General features: G+C 52.9%; 1 protein-coding gene across 1 annotated transcript in view; it reads left to right on the forward strand.

Annotated features, from left to right (window-relative positions):
- Nucleotides 1-1,997: 1,997 nt before the first annotated feature.
- Nucleotides 1,998-21,619, forward strand: part of LOC121459804 (actin-binding LIM protein 2) — a 123,945-nt gene continuing 104,323 nt past the window's right edge. The window contains exon 1 of the mRNA XM_041669809.1: nt 1,998-2,157. Within this exon, the coding sequence (XP_041525743.1) occupies nt 2,148-2,157 (10 nt within the window). The 5' untranslated portion in view covers nt 1,998-2,147. The remainder of the gene's footprint in view (nt 2,158-21,619) is intronic.

Genomic DNA, 21,619 nt, shown 5'->3' on the forward strand with positions numbered 1-21,619 from the left:
GAACGGCTTTAGGCCTATAGCAGAGCTATAGCGGAACAGAGCTAGGTGGTAAAACTAAGCTGAATGCTGGGAGAAAGGAGGCAGAGTCAGAGAGAAGCCATGTAGCCCCACCAGACACAGACACCCAGAACTTTACCTGGTAAGCCACAACCTCGTGGCGATACACGGATTACTAGGAATGGGTTAAACTAAGATGTAAGAGTTAGCCAATAAGAAGTTAGAACTAATGGGCCAAGCAGTGTTTTAAATAATATAGTTTCTGAGTGGTTATTTTGGTTCTGGGCGGCCAGGACAAACAAGTGGCCTCCCTACAACACCCCTGAGTCTCAATGGTCAGTGGGAGGGTCTTGGTCCGGCTGTTAAGGGTGTGGAGAGCTTCCTGTGCCCTCTTTGAAGCCTTTGGTGCCCTCTCCAGGCTGGCTACTCAAACAGCAGCAGTGGGACTTGGTAACAGTGAATCATGGGACTTGATTTTCCCAAGTCATTGTTGACTGAAATCATGAATGGACCCCAGTGAAATTGGCCCATCCTTTGAGGGAGGGTGATGAGCCCACATTGACCCCACATTTACTGTCATCTTGACTATTGTTTATTCAGTATTGGCTCTAGGCTAGTAGCTTTGAACAGTTTTCTCTGTATTACTAATTTAAGCCAAGGGTATTGTGACTTAAAAGGTGAAGAAACTGAGGTACTGAGAGAAAGCAAGTGACTGGATCATCCATGGGTCATAACCCTGCAGACGCAGAACAAAGGTCTAAATTTAATCTATTCAAATCGACTGATTTGCTACAAGTCAAATCCAGCCCTACAGAATTCTGCGCATGAATAAGTTGCTGCTGGGCCAGCCCTACCTTAGTTAGCAACTTCCTGGGTGATTTGGTTTTCTGGGCAAAAGATCCCAGAGTCAGTCCCGCTCTTTGTGCTCTTGGTGGGCACCTGTTGCTGAAGCACAGCTGCCAGCAGGGTCTGCTGGTTTACAGGATGTGGAGGAATGTGCAGCTCCCCTCAAGGTTTCACCAGAGCCTCTGGCCTCCTGGTCCCCTTTGAAATAGATGGATGATACTGATCGCCGGGGAGGCATTTCTGTTTCTGTCTCAGTATTACTTTGAACAGCCCTAATCCGGGCCAAATGCCCCGGCCTGTGCCTCTCCATTCAGTGCCACATCCTGCATGCTCCCACCCTGAGCTTTATGCATCCGTGCTCTCGCTTCTCTCTAGTCCGTCTCCTCTCAAGCTCTTGTGCCCACCTGTTGTCACCGCCAGCGCACGGCAGAATCCACCTGTGCCTCCCTATGCAGGCTCTCCTTTCAGTCTGTTTTCACGCCCTGCTCTCCTCTGGACGCCTGACGTCACAAGGGTATCGGTCACCCTGTGGCAGGATGGCTAGAGAGTAGGATGTGCCAGAGTCTTCTCAGTGTGCATCACCCAGCGTCAGCCGAGCCGTAAGAGCGACGTCTGGGCGTAAGGCGAGGTGGCCAACCGCTTACCCAAGGAGTCCGTACACCTGCGCAGGAATCCCAACCCGTTAGAACCTCCGCCTTGGGGGTGTGTGTCATTAAATACTGCTCCTGGTCTGCTTCCCCGGCCCGCTCCCCCTGCCCCACCTCAGTTCCCCCTTTCTGTGTACTGGGAAGGAAGAGAAGATATGGTTCCGAGACCTTCCATCACTCCAGAAGAGTTACTCCAAGATCCTTTTTCCCTGCGCCTCCCTCTTCGCGCTCCCGGTACTGAAATGAGCCATAGTCTTGTCCTTTAGACCGTGTTGACAGCTCTGCAGAGCTCCAGAAGCAGGTGCTGGAGGGCACCTGCGTTACCGACAGTCTGCGCCTGCGCGGACCGCATAGCCTACTGGGACTTGTAGTCCTCACATCTAACCGCGGTGGCACGCAGACGGGCTGCGGGGGCGAGGCGCCTACACTTCCCAGGGTGCGACCCTCCCGCGACTCGCCAAGGGGCGGGGCCTAGTTGAGGGGCGGGGCTAGGGGCGGGACGGGAGCCCCGAGCTGCGGTGGCGCTGCGGGCTGAGGGTACTGTGCTTTGAGCCTCTGGCCACAGGAGCGCCAAGGATCCTGTGAGCGCCGCACCTGCGGGCCCAGTTGTCGGGCTGTCGCAGAGCGGGGACCGCCCTACTAGGAGCTGCCGCTGACATGAGTGCAGGTGAGTGCTGCGACTGGGGATCCGTGGGTTCCAAGCTGCAGTCCTGGCAGGGTCTCGAGGACTGGGTGGCAATCAGGCTGCACCTGCACTGCAGTGCCCTGAGTACAGCGGCTCCACCCAACTTTTGCTCCAGGATGTGCAGCCCCGAAAGCCCGGCCTTCAGTCGCTCTCCCTGAGCCGGGTTGCGGAGTTCCGTGGCGTGCGCCAGAAACCCTTCCCACCGTGCCAGCTAGGGTAGCTGCGCAGAGATGTCTGGCAGGCGCCACTCCTTGCTTCTCTGTGGGGGGGTTCCAGGTTGCTTCAGTTAAGGGACGTGGGTGCCATTAAGGGGCCCTGGGTCATCGCAGTCCTAACCGTGGAGAGAGGTGTGATGACAGGCGGAGCTGTGCAGCAGGGGACTCCGCCCTTGCGCGGTTCCCGCAGAGCCTGGGTGGTGGCGTCTGGCAGACCCTGAGCGCTCCAGGTTCGCTGCTGCAGATCTGAGTGCCGGAGCCTGTTTGTGTGTCAGTCTCGGCACTGTCTGCGCGCGATGTCCTTCCAGCCCCTCAGTCCTGAGTGTCTCAGCCCTGCCTCTCCCGCTGCATCCACCCACAGGGATCTGACAGCCTCTGTGCGATGCTGGAAAATCCCACATCCCTGCAGCCCAGCGGTGCCTGTGCTCAGACCAGCGGTGCCTGTGCTCAGAGAGAAACTGAGATCTAGAGCTGGAAGGCTTTGACTCAGACGCGGGAGTGTCTGCACATCACCTCAGGGTGCACCCATCTGAGCCTTATGAGTGAGGCTGTGGGAAGGGCTGATCCTTTCATTTCCTAGCAGAGAGGGGCAGGCCTCCATTTCCAGGAGCTATGGCCAGACTTTGATGACTTGAGCTCTGGCAAATGATAGAGATTTGAACCCAGGGCACCTTGATTCCAGGACGCTTCCCCCAAGCCCAAGTTGCTACTGACAGCAGTATGGCCCTTGGCTACATTGCATAAAGCAATATGTCCAGCTACTTCCTCTGGGAGAAAGTGGGCAGGGAGGGAAGGAGCTTGGGGGCTGCTGACTGTAGGCTTTCAACCTGGAATCCCTCCTCCCGGAAAACTGTCCCCTCTCCCTCCTAGCCAAGGAAGGAGGAACTTCTGCAGTGGGTGTTGAGAGTAACTAAGAGCGAGTGGCATGGGAAGAGGGAGCCCTGCTGAGATAGCCAACCTGTTACCTGGGGGCGTATGGGGCGGCCATCCCCAGACTTGGCAAGGCCTCCAGACATTTATCTAATGGTGGTGGGGATAATGGCTGGGTGCACGTAGGGTAATTTCATGTTTCCAGACCATAATTGATACTTCTCGTCCTCCTGTAATCAGGAGCCCTCAGAGGAAGCACAGGTGCCCACTCCCTGCATTTGTAGTTTTTGTCCCCAGGGGAGGAAGACTGGTTGTTATGGCAAGGAGACTGGGTTTTGAACTGTGGTCTGTGTCTGGTGATCCTGGCACTGGGGCGTCTTCCCAGTCTTGGCCTGCTCATCTGGAACTTCGGTTACCCTCTACGCGAGAAATCTCTGCACACAGCAGCCCCTCAGGAGTGTGGACGGTCGTTGTCATTGCTGGGTGACCTGGGTTCCTTTTGGAAATGGAGCTCAAGTATTGTCTGGCTCACCTGTCTCTCATGTCTTGGCTCTGGCGAGCCTATGACACACACGGTACATTTACAGTGGAGGAGAGTGGACAGAGGCGCTGAGGTTCCAGTGTGTGGCTGCAGTGTACATCCGGCAGCTCAGAAACATTCACTGTCAACAGGGAAAGACTCCCCTGTGCCTCCCTGGGAAAGGCTGGCATCATTCTGGAACCTGGCACAGACAGGTGTCATGGAGTGATACTGGTCCTGACCATGCCCAGACAGGCAGGTGATGGTGCGCCTGGTATCCCGTACAGCCTCCTGGGCTAGGTGCCTTCCCAGTTGTGGTGAGGACAGAGTGGGCGCTGCTGGGGTCTGACGGCAAAGTGCTGCTTTGTGCTGGTTCTGGTGGGGCACTGAGGCCTGTGGATGCCACCCTGGCTGTGTTTGCCTGTTGGTCTCAAGTGGCCAGGGAAAGGCTTACAGAACACTGCAACAAGGTACAAGGAGATGATGTTCCATGGCAGTCAGGTCTTGATCCAGATCAAGACATTAGTCATGAAGCTCTCTGTGCCTTGATTTTACCAACTTTTGGAGGTATCTCTATAGCTGTGTGTGCAGTGATAGCCCTCAGACGATGAGACTGGAAGGTGGTATTGGGAGCAGAGGTTGCTTCTTTGCATTGGAACACATGTGACCACAGTGGGATAAGGAGGCCGGGAAGGCATCTGAACTGGTTCAGACCTGATGAACCCTGTGCTGGCTCTGCCAACAGGCACTGGGTCTTGAGTAAGGCCTGTGTACTTGTTAAACCTACATGTCCCTGGGGGTAACTATAGGCCTAACTAAGCTGAGAAAAATAAATGTATATACCGTGTGTGTGTGTGTGTCTGTGTGTCTATCTGTGTGTCTGTAAGTCTGTTTCTGTGTCTCTATGTATTTGATTCTGTAACTAGGTGCCACAGACCAGGGGCTTTATGGAGAAAGTTATTTTTGGATGTTGCTGGAGCCCAAACAACAAAGATCAAGGCATCAACAGACTGATTTCTCTCTTCTTGGCTTGTAGACAGCATCCCCTCCCTACGTCCTTACGGAGTTGTCCCTCTGTGTGTCTGTGTCCTCTCTCCTCCTCTTCTGAGGACACCATGCTGGTTGGATGAGGGTACAAGGGTGACCTAGTTTTGTCTTGGTGACCTCTGTCAAAGCCTCATCCCCCCATACAGCCACAGACTAAGGCGTTGTGGTCAGGACCATACTATGTAAATTCAGTTCACAACAGGTGGAGTCCTGGGCGCCTGGTTCAGCTACCTTTTACTCCCATGGATGCTGTGTAGGCAGCTGGAAGGGACCTGAGGATGCTCCGGATATACCCACCCCCACATGGGGCAATGAGGACTGGAGACGGACAGGTACCCTTCTAGGACCAAGGAGAGTATTTGATACAACCATCTAACACACTTGGAATGTGGCATTCACTCCTCCTATTCCAGGAGCGGGCAGCATGTGGCCACAAGCTGTCTGCCTGGGCACCACTAACATAGCAGAACAGGTCACCAGCCACGGTGGTGAACGAAGAATGCCAGATATCATGCCTTAATCCTGGAAATATTTACTAGGTGCCTACCGTGTGCCTTCACTGCTCCAGGCTCCGAGACTTTGCAGCAAACAAAACCATGAGGAAACTACCAGTTTCTTGAAACTCGTATCCTAAGTGGGTGTGGGAGGCATGAACAATGGACCTGATGATCTCTCAGCATTAGCGGAAAAATGTTTAAGGAAGCCAATTTCATTAAGAAACAGCAGAGGGGAGCTGGAGAGGTGGCTTAACACTGGCTGCTCTTCCAGAGGACAAGGGTTTGATTCCCATCACCCACATAGTGGCTCACAACCTTCTGTGACTTCAGCTCCAGGGAAATCTGATGTTCCCTTCTGGCCTCCTCAGACACTAGGTACACAGGGGGTGCACAAGCATACTTGCAGACAAAACAATTGCACAGATAAATAAAAAAAATAAAAAGAAACAGTGGACGGTGAAACTGCACATCGCATGTGATCTCAACTCTCCCACACAAGGAGGAAAGGCTGAGAAGGAGAATTGCCAGCGTGTCTGAGGCGGCGTCTGACAGCTACTCACTGCCCAGCTCCTCTTTGTGACGTTATGTAGACTCAAGAGCAGGAAGCAGTGTTGCTTTGGTTCTGGGAATAGTGCACATGGGTTTGGAAACCCACGATTGCAGGGAAACGGCTGTTCACTCTGTAGGAGTCACTGCCTTTTGCACAGAGCACAGAGGGGCATCTCATTGTCCTTGGCTGGGTGGAGCTAAGCACAGGTAGACACACTATGTTCCATCTCCCCTAACAACCCCACGGTGGGTAAGGTGCAACAGAGATGAACCCCCACCCCTTGCAACCCTGAAATGTGTCCGGAGTCACATTTGTCCAGGACTCTGAGGATCACAGACTGGCACTTTTCGCTTCCATATGCTCTGTATTCTCAAGCTCTGACCTCCCCCCGCCCCCTGTGATGATCAAGGTTAGTTCGTAAACTAGCTACCCCAAATTAAGTTCCTGCTAATGAAGTAGTTTAGTATTTTCTAGAATCAGGTTTGAAGTTGATGAACTCTTGGGAAACCCATTCTGATATCCCAGGAAAGGGAGTGTCCCCTGACCCTTTGAATGTTCCTAAACTACCTGCCCTATGCTGAAGAGCTCTGAATTGGTGAGATGGAGCAGGGTCAGGTCTGAGGAAGGCCCTTTCCTGTCACTAACCCTTTAAAAGGGACCATGGCCTATTCTCAGGGCTAGGCCAGGCCACAGTGGCTGACACTGGCAGCTGTTGGGCCTCAGGGATGCTGGCCCCATGCTCACCTACTCTAGACTCTGTGGTTGTCCTCTGCACAGGCTTCTTATACCCCTCCTGTGCTTTCCTGTGGCCATGCCAGCCTCATCGGAGGTGGGTAAGACCTGCCTTCTGGGCAGGCTCCTTGCCTCTGTTGTATTTCCCCAATCGTATATCAGGGTCTTGGGGGACTGAAGGTGCTAGATACTCAGTACCATTACCAGCTGCCTGGCAGAGCCTCAAGGAGCAGGTAAAACAGCAATGGCAGGAAAACAGTGTGAGAGGCAGTGTCAGCTCTTGGTCACTTGGACTTGGTTACTATCATGTGCTGTGATGGGGGCTTCTTGGCTGTTTCAAGCTTGCTGGGCTTCAACCAAGTTACTGCGTAGAGCTTCATGGCTGCTGGTCCCTGGCGGAGTAACTGGAGCGCCTCATCTCTGTTTACTCCAGGAATGTTTCCACCACCACACAGCTCGGGGCTTCTAGGGTATCCACAGCACCCAGGCAGGACGGATGGGCTTGTCTGTCACCTCAGCAGCCGTGCTCACTGGGCACTTCCTCAGGGCCTCGGGCCAGACTGGGGATCTGCTTTCTCTTGTATCCTCCTTGTACCTCACAGGCCTAGTGCTGGGGTTCCCTCACACAGAGGGAAACTGAGGCCTTATAGGTCCCAGTAGTTACCTGGGATCACAGGATTGGTAGTGGATGGGCTGCAATTTGAGCTACAAGGGGCCTGCCACAGCCCCAGCTGCCCTGTGTCTCAGATGGAGTGGATAGTGTCTGGTCCTCCTCCACCTGTATGCTCTGCCATGAGCTGGGGCAGTTTCTGTTGCTTGGCAATGTGAATAAGAGCTTTGTGTGCACAGGTCCGACCTTGGGGCATTACCTCAGAGCTTCTTAGAGGGATTTGTGTACCTGTCTTCTCACCTGAGCCAGGGAGCCTTGCTCCAGCTTCCCAGGAATGGGGTTTGCCAGTACACATCTCCAGCAGCCTTCTCTGCTTTCTGTGAAGTTTCCCCTAGGTTCATTGATCCACACTTCGACAGCTCTGGCCACCAGAGAGGGATCTTACCATGCACAGCTCACATGCCTCCCTATAGGTCATCTCAACTCCTGGTCCCTTGAATATACAGCTCTGACACCTGCCTCAGATACCACCAGCATACATTCAGGGCCTTGGCCCTCCAGAGTCCACTATCCATTTGAAGCGGGTAGTCACAATGCCTACTTCTCCTCTGGTTCCCACAGCCCTGTCCTGCCAGGGTCTCCCTTTGTGCAACTTTGGGCAAGTAATTGCCCCTCCATGTGACTTAGCTTACCTGTGTGTAGGAACAAGGGCCCCTTGGAGTACACCTGGCCAGGAAGTCAACTTCTGAGGCCGGCATCATTTCAGGTGACTGTGCCTGTCAGTCTTCCTCATCTGATGTTGCCAGGCTCCTTTCTGGGGAAGTATTTTGGCCTTCACAATTTGTTTAGGGTTCTGATGTGGAAGGACTAACAGCTTGACCGGGAAGAGGCTCCTGACTTGCATGTATAGTAACTGCCATTTGGCTCCGTAGGAAGGATTAAGGCAGGTGGCCGGTGGGTTTTCATTCTAAGACCCTTATTTTCGCTGTTAGGCTCAGCACAGGGACTGGCCCCTGAAGCTCTCTGCCTGGGGGCTTTGGCTGATGGTGAGTAGGTGTGTCCCAGGCAGGCATCATGTGGGTGCTAGCAGAGGGTCTCATGCCATCTGCTCCATGGCTGAAGAGTCCCCCATCCAAGGGTAGTTTGTACTCAGTGGAGAGCATAGGGGCCCAAGGCACAGTGGAGTTCCAGGCCTCCGTGTTAGGTATTCTCTTCCAATTGCCCTTTGCCTCAGTTTGCCCACCTATGAGCAGAATTAGCACCAGCTTTGGGGGATACTTGTGAGCAGGAGTGTAGGGACACCGGAAACACCCTGCACTGTTTGGGGACACCCGAAGTCGTCCTCTGAAATCAGCTTACCTCCTAAGCCACTATGTTTCGTGTCTTTCCTTTGACTGCCCGCTAGCCCAGCACCGCTCGGATCTGTTTACACCTCTGATCTCTAGGGAGTGCCTAGGCGATGCCTCTGCTGTGTCCTCAGAGGCCCGTGTGCTGCGTGAGTCATATCTCCTGAGTTGAGCTTTTCGGGCCTTGGTATCTTCACACCCAGGAGCAGGAAGGGACAGGGAGGCAGCAGTGTGATGTCAGTCAGTACGCTGGAATAGAAGCTACTGTGCCTGCAGGAGTCTGTCCTAGGGCAAGGCAGGCCTCAGACTCTTTCCCAGAGCCTCTGAGCCTCTTAGAGTGTTCCTGGTAGGGGGGTGGCTCCTTGACACCTGTCCTGGAGGAAGACTGAGTGGGTGCAGCTGGGTCCTGCCTTGGACTTGGCTCCTCTGTCTCTCAGAAAACGGATTCTCTGGGGTTTCAGTGTCTGCGAGATCTGTCATGGAAAATGACACCTTCAAGCCTGTGTCCCCCACTCCCGCTTTAGTGCTTTAGTAGGCACAAAAGCAGAGTCCCAAATACTGCCTTCACTGTCACCAAGATTACTTGTGACTTTCCAGTCCTTTGTCTTTAATGGCCTTGCCTTATGTTCTGAGTGGGTACAGAAAGAAGGTGTTAACTAGCAGGGGACCCTGGGAGGCCAGAGGGAGAAAATGTTGGGGGAGAGGCAGAAGGGGACCTCCAGATGGGCATCAGGAGGGAAGATGGGCTTGACTCTTCTGCAGCCCACTGGGAACATAGTAATATTCTCACAGCCCCATGAAGAAGCTGGGGTCTTTCTCCTCAACGGTGACTTCTCTAGGAACAGGGTTGGTTGGGAGAGCTTAAACCCCACACTGTCTTGTGTGGGGCGAGTAAAACTCCCCAAAGTGAAGGAAGGTGCCCCTGCTGGGTGCAGGACAGTATGCTGGGAGAAGGGATGACGGGGAAGAGACAGGTCAGAGAGTTAAGGGAGATGAGAGAAGACACAAAGGAGGAAAAGGGAGAGGAAGAAGGAAGAAAAGGGAGAGGGAAGAAGAGGAGAGAGGGAAGGGGTAGAAATGGAGAAGGAAGAGGGAGAGAAGGAAGAGAAAGATACAGGGGAAAGAGGAAGAGGAAAGGGGAGGAGTCACCTTGAGGCTGCTACCACCTAGTGTTTCTGGCAGAGCCAGGTGGGTCTAGCTCAGCCTGGTTGAGGCTTCCTTAGTTCCAGGAATCAAAGTCTGCCCCTATTCAAGCTCAGAGCTGTTCCAAATGTTCTGGAAACCTTCATACATGAGTTCTTTTGTCCTTACTGCTGGTCCTGTTCACCTTCTCCCTGCCCCTCCAACCATTAAGCTGGACTCTGCTGCTTTTCCACTCAAGTTCTGGCCTGCTCCAGCTCCACATGACCACGGAGCCCTCAACTCTATCACATTGTCACCTCCCTCCTTGCCTTTGAACCTGTGAAGTTCCCTGCTGAAGACTCAGGTCAGGTCCTGGCTGCTGTGCAACCCAGGGCTGCTACTGACACTCTCTGATACGCTTCTCAGATGATGTGAGGGCTGGATACTGGCTCCCAGGGGCCTTCTGTCCTAATTCCTGGAAGTTGTCACTGTGTCAGCTTTGCATGGGCAGAGGGAGTGTTCAGATGTGACTAAATGAGGACCTCGCCGTGGGGACGTGATTCTGGGTTACCTGGGTGGGTCTTCATTGGTGCGAGGCAGGTCAGAAGAGATGGAAAAGTGATAACCAAAGCAGAGCCAGGAGGGGAGCTTCCGGGCAGCTGGCTCCAAATGTGGAGGAAGGGTCATGAGCCATGGGATGTGGAAAGCCAACAGGGCAGATGTCTCAGAAGAATCAGCCTTGCTGCCCCTCAAGTCCTCTTTTGCAGCCACCCCAAACCGTTTCCCCTATGGGGGAATCTTGCTTTGATGGAGTTCAACTCCTGCACACTCCTAAATGCCCATTTGAACATCACTCTGCCAGGAAGCCCTCCCAACACCCCCATGGGGCTTATGTGTCCTTGGCACCTTTGAGGATAGACACCAGATGAGATTCTTCACCGTGGTTCTGTGTTCTCAGGGTAGGGTGGAGCAGAGCTGCAGAGACTCTTATCTCTCATCCCTAAACCCCTGACTTAGGGCCTAGCTCTGTCCTGCTGATCTCTCAGATGTGGGATCTGGTTGGCTCTTGATGCTCATGGTGAGGGGAGGTGACCTAAAACCAGGGCCTTCCCTGCTGGTCCTGGTCACCTGGAAACTGTAACCTAGAGCCAAGGTCCAGGCAGTGCCTGGCTGTTAGATGTCCCTGGGAGCCATATGGAACGAGCAGAATAACACAGGTGTGTCCACCCGTGACTTGGGAGGCCAGGAGCTACTTCAGGTGTAGCTGTGCTGCCCACAGTCCCTAGGATAGTCAGAGCTTGTCTCTTCCTGATTTGGTGACCATCTCCATTCCATGACTCGTAGCCTCATCACTTCAGTCCCTAAAGCCAGGGCCTGCAACCCTCTCCTCCATCTTCCCATGGTGACCTGCGTGTGTAAATTCCCCCGGCTTCCTTCTTATAAGGACAGGTGTTATATCACCTGGATAATCCTGAGTGACATCGATTTTAACTTCATGGCATCTTATCCAAACCACAAAACCACCATTATCCACATGAGTACAATATTTCCAGGTATTTTGAGGAGGAAAATGACATCTTTTGGAGACCATCAGTCAATACAGGTTCTGCAACAGTCTGTGGCTGGGGTGGATGCATCTCCTCCTGTCGTAGGTAGAGTCTGAGTGTGAGGATGACTTCTCGTAGGGGGAAGAATCTGTCTCTTAGTTCACGAAATCTAAAAACCCCGTGTGCCTTGAGCTTGCCACGTGCATACCTGGTAGACAGGGCTTTCTCTTTGGAAGCAGTTAGGGAAACATACTGAGCCTTAAGTGCTGCCTCAGGAGGTGCTGCCTAGGAGTGGCTGTGAGTATGGTTGGGGGCTGGGCATCAGAAGCCACAACAGAGGGAGGGTGATGTCATCTACTGTCCACCCAGGCAGAAATCACAGGCCATGAAGGCCAAGGTCCATGCCAGCAGCATCTCTCAGGCTTCCGGTGCTCCAGGGCCCAGCGTTGCTGAGGACCCTGAAGTGCTTTTATGTGGGTTGCACTTAAGGATATTTGCTGAGCTAGAAATTAAAATGCAGAATTTTTTAAAACCTTTAAATTAAAAGTGTAATACATGGCTCTCGCGCGAACCCGTGAGCATAGTTAGTGAGTGCCAAGTCACTCTTCAGATTTGTGAATCTCCTTAGCACCCAGCTTCACAGATGGTGACCAGACTCTGATGTCTGGTTCTGTGATCAGTTGGTTGTGATAGCACACATGTGGCCACTACAGTCAGGAGACAGTGAAGGTGACTGTCAGCTTCTGTCACCACCAGAAAGGACCCATGGCATCACTGATAAACAGAAAATGCTTCTATGAGCTCCCCTCCACGGGAGTCCCAGGGATTTGGGGCCTCTGGTAGGGTGTGGGCACAATGGTGGGGGCACATGGCAGAGTAATTCTTCTCATCTTGTGGCAGGAAAGCAAAAGAGGATAATGAAGAGGCTGGTGCCCCACTGCGTGCTTTGAGGACACTCTCTCTGTGGCCTGGAACTTCCCTTGGCCACATTCCCTAAAGATTCTGCCACCACCTCTCAATAGTGCCACCTGAAAACCTAGCCTTCCTCACTGGGGCCTTAGGGGGAAAAACAACCCTCCAAACCCCAAAGCAAACTGCATCCCTGCATGATGCAAAGCCTCATGTCCACCTCGGGGTTCAGACAACGTCCCTCTGTTCCCAAGACCCAGCCTGTCTCATCTGTCCCAGTGCTTCTTGTCCAAATTCAAAATAATAACAACAAAATCTACCAAACAAAAAGCCTAAATTCAACCAGGCAGCAGTGGCACACGCCTTTAATCCCAGCACTCTGGAAGCAGAGGCCGAGAGGTGGATCTCTGAGCTCAAGGCCAGCCTGATTTACAGGGTGAATTCCAGGACAGCCAGGGCCACACAGAGAAACCCTGTCTTGAAAAGAAAACAAAACAAAAACAAAGACAAAAAACCAGGAAAACAAAAAATTAAAAAGTCCAAGTTTAAAGTTTCTGAGACTCAAATATTCTAAGCTGTGAGCCCCTGGAAATTTTTTAAAAAGAAAATTGTACTTTCTGAGGCAAACATTGTTATTTAAAATTGAGGAATACAAAAATAGAAGTTATTGGCCCCAAACAAGACTAGAACGCAACAGTACAGACATGAAATTCTAACTCTGCATGGCCAGCATCTGAGGTGCACTGCAGAAGGGTGCATAGGGTTTAGGCAGCCCTGGCACTCTGGCTTGCTGGCTGTAGCACCCAGGGCCTCTCTCTGATGGGTTTCTGTGCTACCTGCAGCTTTCGTCAGCATCTCTTCATCCGTAAGGTCCTGGACTGTGGACACCACAGGCTACAGTTTCACTTTATGGTTCTATGCAGGACTCTTTCAGAGGCTGTTAGGAATTCCAGTCCTGTAGCACTGGCCTGACTTTCTGGGCCTTCCTCTGTCATGCCAGTGAAAGCCATTATGATCCATAACCCCATATTGTGCACCCCTGTGAAACCAGCATCCTGTGGCTTGTCCAAGATCTGTGAGGTGGGGGTTGTGTCAGAGCTGGCTTGGACCACAACTGCTGAGGTGACTTCTGGATGCCTTGTCGGTCCAACTTAGGGCTGGGGCACACAGAGCACCCTGGTGCTCTTTCAGGAAAGAATTCTGTTCTGGAAGTTCTCTAAGACAGATTTGCCTTCTATGTCTCTGGTTTCTTTAACCGTAGTGCCTCTGTGATCACTCCCCTGTCCCTCAGGACCTCAGGAGCCCTGTAGGAGTCATATCTATCAGCTAAAACTTTATACAGGCTCCTTCTGGTCCAGCTGAAGTTTCCAAATCTTTCTGCTCTGCTCCTCTTTGCTCCTCATTCTTCTTGCTAATCTAGCTAAACACAGCCTGCAGTTACCACACTACAGCTAGTGATGCCCATGCCAAAGTGTGGTGTCGTGTTGCTATGACATGGTTTCTGTCAGATAAACTAGCCTGTTCTTTTCTTGCTTTTCCTCATACATGCTGTCAGGGTACTGAAAAATACAGCCATATTCTTTGCTGAGCTATAGCAAGAGAGATATCTCACCTGGTTCCGGGTAGAATTCCGATTCCGTCTGAATCCTCAGCAGAGACTCCACTGTGCACTATAGCATCTGGTCTTCTAAGCTCCCCAGGATGGTCCCCCTAAGCTCCTCCAACAGCTTCCCAGGTCTCCTCTAGCCCATTCCTCCAGAGGCTTCCAAACTTCTTCCTCAGCCCATACACTCATCCCCCTCCTTAGGTACAGCCACAGTCCATGACTCGACCTCTTAGACAATTTTCTGTTAGTTTTCTGTTGCTCTCACAATAGGTCCGAGGATGTTTAACTTATGAAGAGAAAGTACCTATTTGGATCTGGAGTTTTAGAGATACTGGTCCCTCACTGGGCAGGTCCGTTGCTTTTAGACACCTGATAGGTTGTCCATGGTGATGGTGGGACATGTGTCTAAGAGTGAAACAGCAAGAGGAAGCAGAGAGGTTGGGACCTCACTGTCTGCTTCCAAGGCCATGCCAGTTACTATTAATTGTCTGAAATCCCCAGGGAGATGGGACTGTGGGGGTCATCTGTGCTGGAGGGTATGGGAAGACCCACCTTAGACAGGGAGGGTCTGGACAGTATAAATTGGAGAAAGTGACTGATCACTGACCCTATGATCGATCATTCATATCTCGCAGTTTGCTAATTGTGGATGCGATGTGGCCAGCAGCCTTGAGCTGCAGCCTCCCCCCCCCACCCCCCGATGGACTAGACTTTAATGTGTGAATGAAACTACTTGAGTTGCTTTTATAAGGTGTTCCATCACATCAATAGGACAAGAGATGAAGACAGGGGCTTAATCTTAGTGACCCAAGGACCTTCTTCTAGGTCTCTCCTTGGAAGGATTCTGCCTTTCCATGGGATCACCTGGGGATCAAACCTTCAACACATGCACCTTTTGAGAACACTCAGTATGTGTTTTGTTAGTTTATTGCTGTGAAGACACCTTAACCACTGCAGCTCTTTTTGTTTGCTTTTTTTTTTTCGAGACAAGGTTTCCCTGTGTGTGTAGCTGTGGAGCCTTTTCTGGAACTCACTCTGTAGACCAGGCTTGCATTGAACTCACAGAGATATCTCTGCCTCTGCCTCCTGAGTGCTGGGATTAAAGGTGTGCGCTGCCACCACCGCCCGATGACCACGGCAACTCATATAAAGGAAAACATTAAATTAGGCCCTCCTTCAGGTTCAGAGGTTTAGTCCACTATCATCATGGTGGGAAGCCATGATGGTATACAGGCAGACATGGTGCTGGAGAGAAAGCTGAGAGTTCTGCATCTGGATATCCAGGCAGCAGGAAGAGACAGTGAGCCACTGTCCCTGACTGGAGCTTCTGAGACCTCAAAGACCACCCCCTAGTGACACAACTCCTCCAGCAAGTCACAAGTACTCTAACAAGGCCAGCTCCCAAGAGTTCCAGTCCCTATGACTCTAGGGGGGCCATTCTGATTCAAACCACCGTTGTGTCCAAATCAACAAATGGCCAGAACATTCTAGTCTTCGTAGCAAAATGGTCTTGAGCTTGCTAGAGCCCCAAGAGGTTCTTGTCTCTGCCAGGAATCTCTGGACAGCTCTGAGAACTTTTGAACAAGGGCGGGATGTTATGCACTCGTTAAAATGATAATGAGGTTAGAGTCATGGCCGGTGGTAGAGGCAAAATTGAGGATATACATTTGTACACAGTGGTGTCTTAGACGTTTAAAACAAGCACTTTAGAGGAGAATCCATCACTAGATGACGGCATTATGGCAACCTTTCCTTTACCTCTAACTCCGTGTGACTGACGGCTTTGCCCAGACTGGTCTCAAGGATGTTCCCCTGAAGTCCAAGGCAGCTGTTGGCCTTTCCATCCCGGGCATTATTCACTCACTGCAGTCAAGGACTCTGAGTGACACCTGGCATGTGGCCAGCCCAGGGACCCCAGTGCATGTGTGATGTGATCTCTAGTGATGATTTCATCCACTGTTATAAATGAAAGAGAGATTTCTGAGCGGGAGCGAATTCCCCGCTGTTGATGAGAAATTTGCTGCCGTTCTGAAGTTCTGTGCCCTTGGTCAGATGGAATGCTCACACCTGGCAGGGCCTCAGCAGAGAGCTAAATATACCCTGGGCGTGGCAACCTCAGAACCCTGGCCGCTGACTGGGCGGATCCTCAGGGAGCCACTGTTTTATCTCATAGCAATCGATGCCTGTGTCGTTATAGCACCCGAAGGCCCTGGGTACACTGGGGGACGTGTGCAGGCGCAACCTCCAACCTTCGCAGAGCCAAGTGGTGTGAAGCCACCACTCCCATTTGCTAGTATTGTGCTCTAGGTGGACAGGAAGTGTCGCCTGCCTAAGGTCATGTGGCAGGTAGGGCTGGGCAGTGGGGATCAGATCTGCAGGCCAAGAACGTGCGTCTCCCTCCTATAGTGCTTTTCCAACTCTAATGCCGGTGGAGGAGGCAGCCCTGTGTGTGATAGAAACCGTCTGTAATGGCTGATATTGACCGCTGATGTGGCAGAGCCTAGAATCACCCAGGGGGCACACCTGGGGGCATATCTGGGAGGGAGTTTCTAGATTGGGTTTACTGATGGGCAGGGGGAAGACCCACTCTGAACACGGGTAGCACCATTCTGTGCGCTGAGGTCTCAGATGGAATAAAATGGGGAATACGGTCTGGGTAGCAGATTTAAGGTAACTAACAGTGTCCCTCTCATGGGTGGAGCAAACTGCCTGTGAGCTGGTGGCATAGGGGTCATGGATACCAGAGCCATGACCTCACCTCCCTGAGGTGTCACCCATTTTATAGGAGGACACAGAGTCAGGGAGGAACCTTCCCAGTGACACTCAGCATTGGGCTATCCTTCTGTACAGACTCCTTCCTCTCTCCAGCCCCTTCCACAGACAGAGCCAGTGCTCAGGGGTGGGGGCGCCTGTTCTTCAGCCGTTGTGGTGCTGGTGTGTTGTATTAGTGTGTGTGGTGCTGGTGTGTGTGGTGCTGGTGTGTGGTGCTGGTGTGTGTGGTGCCGGTGTGTGGTGCCGGTGTGTGTGGTGCCGGTGTGTGGTGCCGGTGTGTGGTGCCGGTGTGTGGTGCCGGTGTGTGTGGTGCCGGGGTGTGTGGTGCTGGTGTGTGGTGCCGGTGTGTGTGGTGCTGGTGTGTGGTGCCGGTGTGTGGTGCCGGTGTGTGTGGTGCTGGTGTGTGGTGCCGGTGTGTGTGGTGCCGGTGTGTGGTGCCGGTGTGTGGTGCCGGTGTGTGGTGCCGGTGTGTGTGGTGCCGGTGTGTGGTGCCGGTGTGTGGTGCCGGTGTGTGGTGCCGGTGTGTGTGGTGTTGGTGTGTGGTGTTGGTGTGTGGTACCGGTGTGTGGTGCCGGTGTGTGGTGCCGGTGTGTGGTGCTGGTGCTGTGGTGCTGGTGTGTGGTGTGTGGTGCCGGTGTGTGGTGCCGGTGTGTGGTGCCGGTGTGTGGTGCCGGTGTGTGGTGTCGGTGTGTGGTGCTGGTGTGTGGTGCTGGTGTGTGTGGTGCTGGTGTGTTGTGGTGCTGATACATACTGTGGAAAGGTGAGTCTTTACTTTTACTTGAAATGGGACCTGTGTCCCCTTGGCTGGCACCGTAGAAACTATATCTAACCCTAAGTTAGAGTCTGGGGGTGATTTTTGTCCCATGTCAGGGGCTCTGGGGTTTCTCTCCCATTGGTGGTCTGCTCTCAGGTAGGCCCCTCCTCTTTCTGACCCCAAATTCCCTACACACCCTGAGGCTCAGTGTGTCTCACTAGGGCTCTGCTCAGATCTGGGACCAGGGGCAGCTTAAGCTAGCAGGGCATTTCTCTGAGGTGGGCAGTCAGCTGGTTCTCTGATGTCTAGCAGCTCCCCTTAAACTGAGTCTGCCATCCATGGGCCTGAGAAGGACATGACACTTGCTGATGGGACAGATACCAGCAGGCATGTCTTCCAGATCTTGCCTTCTGACAAGGTAGCCCCCTCCCCCCACAGTGTCCTTTAGGCAATTGGTCCCTAACACAGCCAGTATAGTACAGTGGCTGTAGATAAGCTGGTAGAGTCACTTCTGTGTCAACCCCTGGCCAGAGTTGTCTGTGATGCCGTTCCTCCCCCAGAAGCTCCCAGCCACTGAGGAAGACAGACAATATGTTGACTATACATGGTGAGAAAGAACTTCTCAAGGAGGCTGTGGGTGGAGACTTATCTCAATGAAATCCTGGCATGCTGCCTGGAGGGGGTGGTATACAATCAAATAGAAGCTTGACAGGCAAAAGAGTGAGAGAAGGGCACCCTTGCAGGAGGATGTCGTGGAATAGCTTCATTTGTGCCGTTGTCCTTGTGAGCTCCTCGTCTGTCTTTGCCTTGCTGGGCACTGCACTTCTCCGGTCCTGAGAAGCTGTGTCTAGGGAGGTCCCCAGCCCTGAAGCATGGGGAGGTGAGGAAGATAATGAGAAGCCAAATGACCTGAGCACCAGTAATGCAGATTCCTGGTCCCCTGAGCTGTGCTGGTACAGCTGGCCTGTCCAGAACCTCCATGTTCCACAAGCCCTGCCCCTCCTGCCACAAGGACCGCTGTGGTGGCATCGTGTTTAAGATGGGAGGGAAGGAGGACAGTACTAGGAGCTGGTGTGATTAAGGGAGGACCTGGGCATTTGTCATTACAGATGGGAGGGAAGCAGGTACCGAGGCCACATGCTATGTCTCTTCCCAGCCCTGAGTGTTGTTGAGGGCCACTCCAGCTGACTCTGCTGTGGGCCAGGGGCTCCACAGCTCTAATTGAGGGGCATGCTGGGGCAAGGAACCATGAGCCCAGGGCTACATGACTTGTCATGGGCAAGGGTCCCTTCCCTGTCCATGATGTGACCACAGCCATGCCCTGGAGTTGCCAGGAGCCAACAGCCAGTCACAAATGCTGCAGCCTCTGCAAGCACCCTGGGAAATGAACCAAGCTGCCGAGGCTGTAGAAGCCATGGCTCCAAGGCTTGGTCCTTCAGGATCAGGACCACTGAGGGCGATTGTGAGGTCTGGTGACCAGGACATACGCCTTCCACACCCAGAGGTGGAAAGTCATCGTAAACACCACTAGTGCTCTCCCTGGCATTGGGGGCCCTCTGTGTTGTCCCCAGGTAGGGCATATGGCAGTGGTGACAGGACACAGGGTCCCTGCCCTGGGGGAGTTCCTGGCTAAGGACAGGCGACCACAGTGTCCAGAACCACATGAGAGCCAGAGATGCTGGGAGGAGCTTGAATTGCATGGAGACCCTGGAGCCGCCAGTCTTTGCTTTCAATTCTGTAGAGTCGGGTGGGAACAGAGCCTGTTTCCCAAAGGCCACCTTGTCCTGGGGGCTGCAGCTCAGGGCTGAGGGGAGAGGCCAGCTACCTCTGCCTCCCCAACTCGCAGGCCAAGAGCCAGAGCCTGGCACTGCACAAGCCTTCTTCTCTATTAAGGAAGACTGGGTCGTTCAGATATCTGCCGCCTGACCCAAATCAATGTGCTTGTGTGTGTGTCTGGCAAGAGCCATCTCCCCAGGTGCCCATGAACTCTGGTGGGCAGAAATGAATTGCAGGGCGAGCTCTGAACTCTGCAGGGAGGCTGTGGTTCTCTGATCAGGAAGAAACCATCAATTAAAGCAGGTCGAGCCTCGGGCCTGGGCCTGTGGGTTTATGATCCATGATTACAGCTTCCATCCGCACAGGGCTGCACACATCTCAGAGCAGTTCGAAATTGGAGACTCATTAGACTTTGCAGAGCATCCTCAGAACCGTGCAGGGAAGAGAGAGCCACGGCCACATGGCTGGAGAGAGGTAAAGCTGGATCGGAGGCCCAAGGGCCGGGCCCTTTTCACCACCTGCTGATGCTTGGTGACATCTGGTCTGCCAGGACTCAAGTGGCTTGTGTGAACAGGGCCAGGCTAGGCAGGGGGAGGCCCAGAGGAGGTGACATTGTCTGAGCTTGGGGTCAAGCAGGGCCGCTGGCTCTGCTGTTCGTTGTGGGGTTTCTAAAGACACTGTCCACTTGCCCAGGCCTCCTCTGTGCTTTGTTTTTTGCTGTTGTTTTGTTTTTTTCAGCTTCCAAAGCATCTCTTGGCTGCCATTCCCCTGCCCTTGACCCTGGAGGGTGGGAAATCTGGGTGTCCCCTCTGTTGTCCCGAGTGACTTTGTCCCTGAGGGGGCTGACCTGTGCTGTGGCTGTGCCCTTACCTGCATGTTCTCAAGGTTTCCTTTTCATCTTTAATATCAGCACAGGGCAAGGGAGGAGGGGCAAGGCATGCAAGAGGAAGGTTTGTTTTGGAAAGAGCAGGTGGTCCTTTGGCCACCCAGGAATGACTGTGGCCACAGTCTGCTTCCTTCAGCTTCTCTTAGGGGTCTCTGAACCTCCCCCCGGGTTGGGTACCTTGCCTGCTTTCCTCTGAGTCCCATTTCCTGAGCCTCTACCAGCATCCAACCTCCTTCCATGACAAGTCTGTCCCCATTGAGAACAACTCTACTTTCTGGGCCCTGCTGTGGCTCAGCCAGAGTCTCTCCTGTCTTCAGGTAGAGAGCAGCTTTTGTTTTGGTGAGTTGTTTGATTTGATTTTTATTGTAAAATATTTACAATGTAAGGTTTATTTAAACCACATTTAAGAGACCAGTTGTAATTAGTAATTAATAATTATAATTGCCATTAGTAATTTGTCCATTTCCAGAACTCTTGCATGCAAAACTCTGTCCTCACTGACCTCGCCCCCGCCCCCACCTCTCCCAGCATTCCCTGTTCTGTCTCTATGTACTCGATGTGTACCTTTGGGGTCTCCTTCAAATGGATTCCTCCTGTATTTATATCTCAACACTAACTTATTTAACCAATACAATGTCCTCCAGCTTTGTCCATGTTCTAGAAGGTGAAAAAATGTCCTTCCTCCCCCCTCCCCCCTTTTTTCCTTTTTCTCTCTGTGGCAGAGTCTTGCTATGTAGCTCAAACTGGTCTGAAAGATACAATCTTCCTGCCTCAGTCGCCGAGTGCCGAGATTACAGGCAAGTGCTGTTACATTTGACTGTCCTTCCTATGGATGGTGCGTTCACAGTTTGGACAGACACTGTGTTTGTTCATGATGACGGACACTGGATAGCGACTGCTAGGGCGGCTACCTTGTGACAGTGAGCCTAGTGGGGGACGCCACCCAGGGAACCCGTGGTGCTTAGGTGTTTGGGGGACTGCCATGTTGATTTCTGTAGTACCTGCACTATTGGACACTTGGTGGGACTGTTTCTGGGGGTGGCAGGCTCACAGTAGCCTGGCTAAGGGCTGACTTATGGCTTCCCCTCCTTGACCTCCCTGCCACCTCACATTCCCTGGCCGCACTTTGCTCAGTTGTGGAGATTTCCGCCCAGGCCTCTCTTCCTTCTCACAGCCACGCCTTTGCACAGGCTGTTCCCTGTCTTGGGTAGCCTTCCCTTCCTGTCCCTGTCACCCACCCCCTCATGACGCCCCATCTGGTAGCTCCCTGCTGTGCTCTTCTGAGAGGGTGCTGGAAGTGGGGTATGGAGGGCTCAGCTGTTGGCTGCCCCTTGCTGTTCTGTCTCAGATGACACAGGCTGTCTGTCTGTCTGTCCAGGCTCTGTTTCATGGCCTCTTTGTCTACTCACTTTAACCAGGCGCACCTGGAAAGGGGATGCCTCCGCCAGTTCTGGATTCCCTGATTCTTCAGCCTCTGAGTCATGGTGGGGCTCCATTACTTTCCAGAAACTGCATGGTTGCACAGCTCTGGGCCAGGCGTGCACACATCTGGGAATGCAGTGCCAGGCTCCAGGAGGGCCTGGAGGCTCAACATGGATTCTCCCCACGCATAGGCCAGAGCTCCAAGGCCAAGGTGAGGGCACACTGCATTTCTGCCTGGTGCCCTCTTACCGAGCTCTCTAGGT

Source organism: Microtus oregoni, unplaced genomic scaffold (assembly GCF_018167655.1).
Source record: "Microtus oregoni isolate MIOR12 unplaced genomic scaffold, Mior012 000019F_ref0000042, whole genome shotgun sequence".
NCBI classification, from domain to species: domain Eukaryota; kingdom Metazoa; phylum Chordata; class Mammalia; order Rodentia; family Cricetidae; genus Microtus; species Microtus oregoni.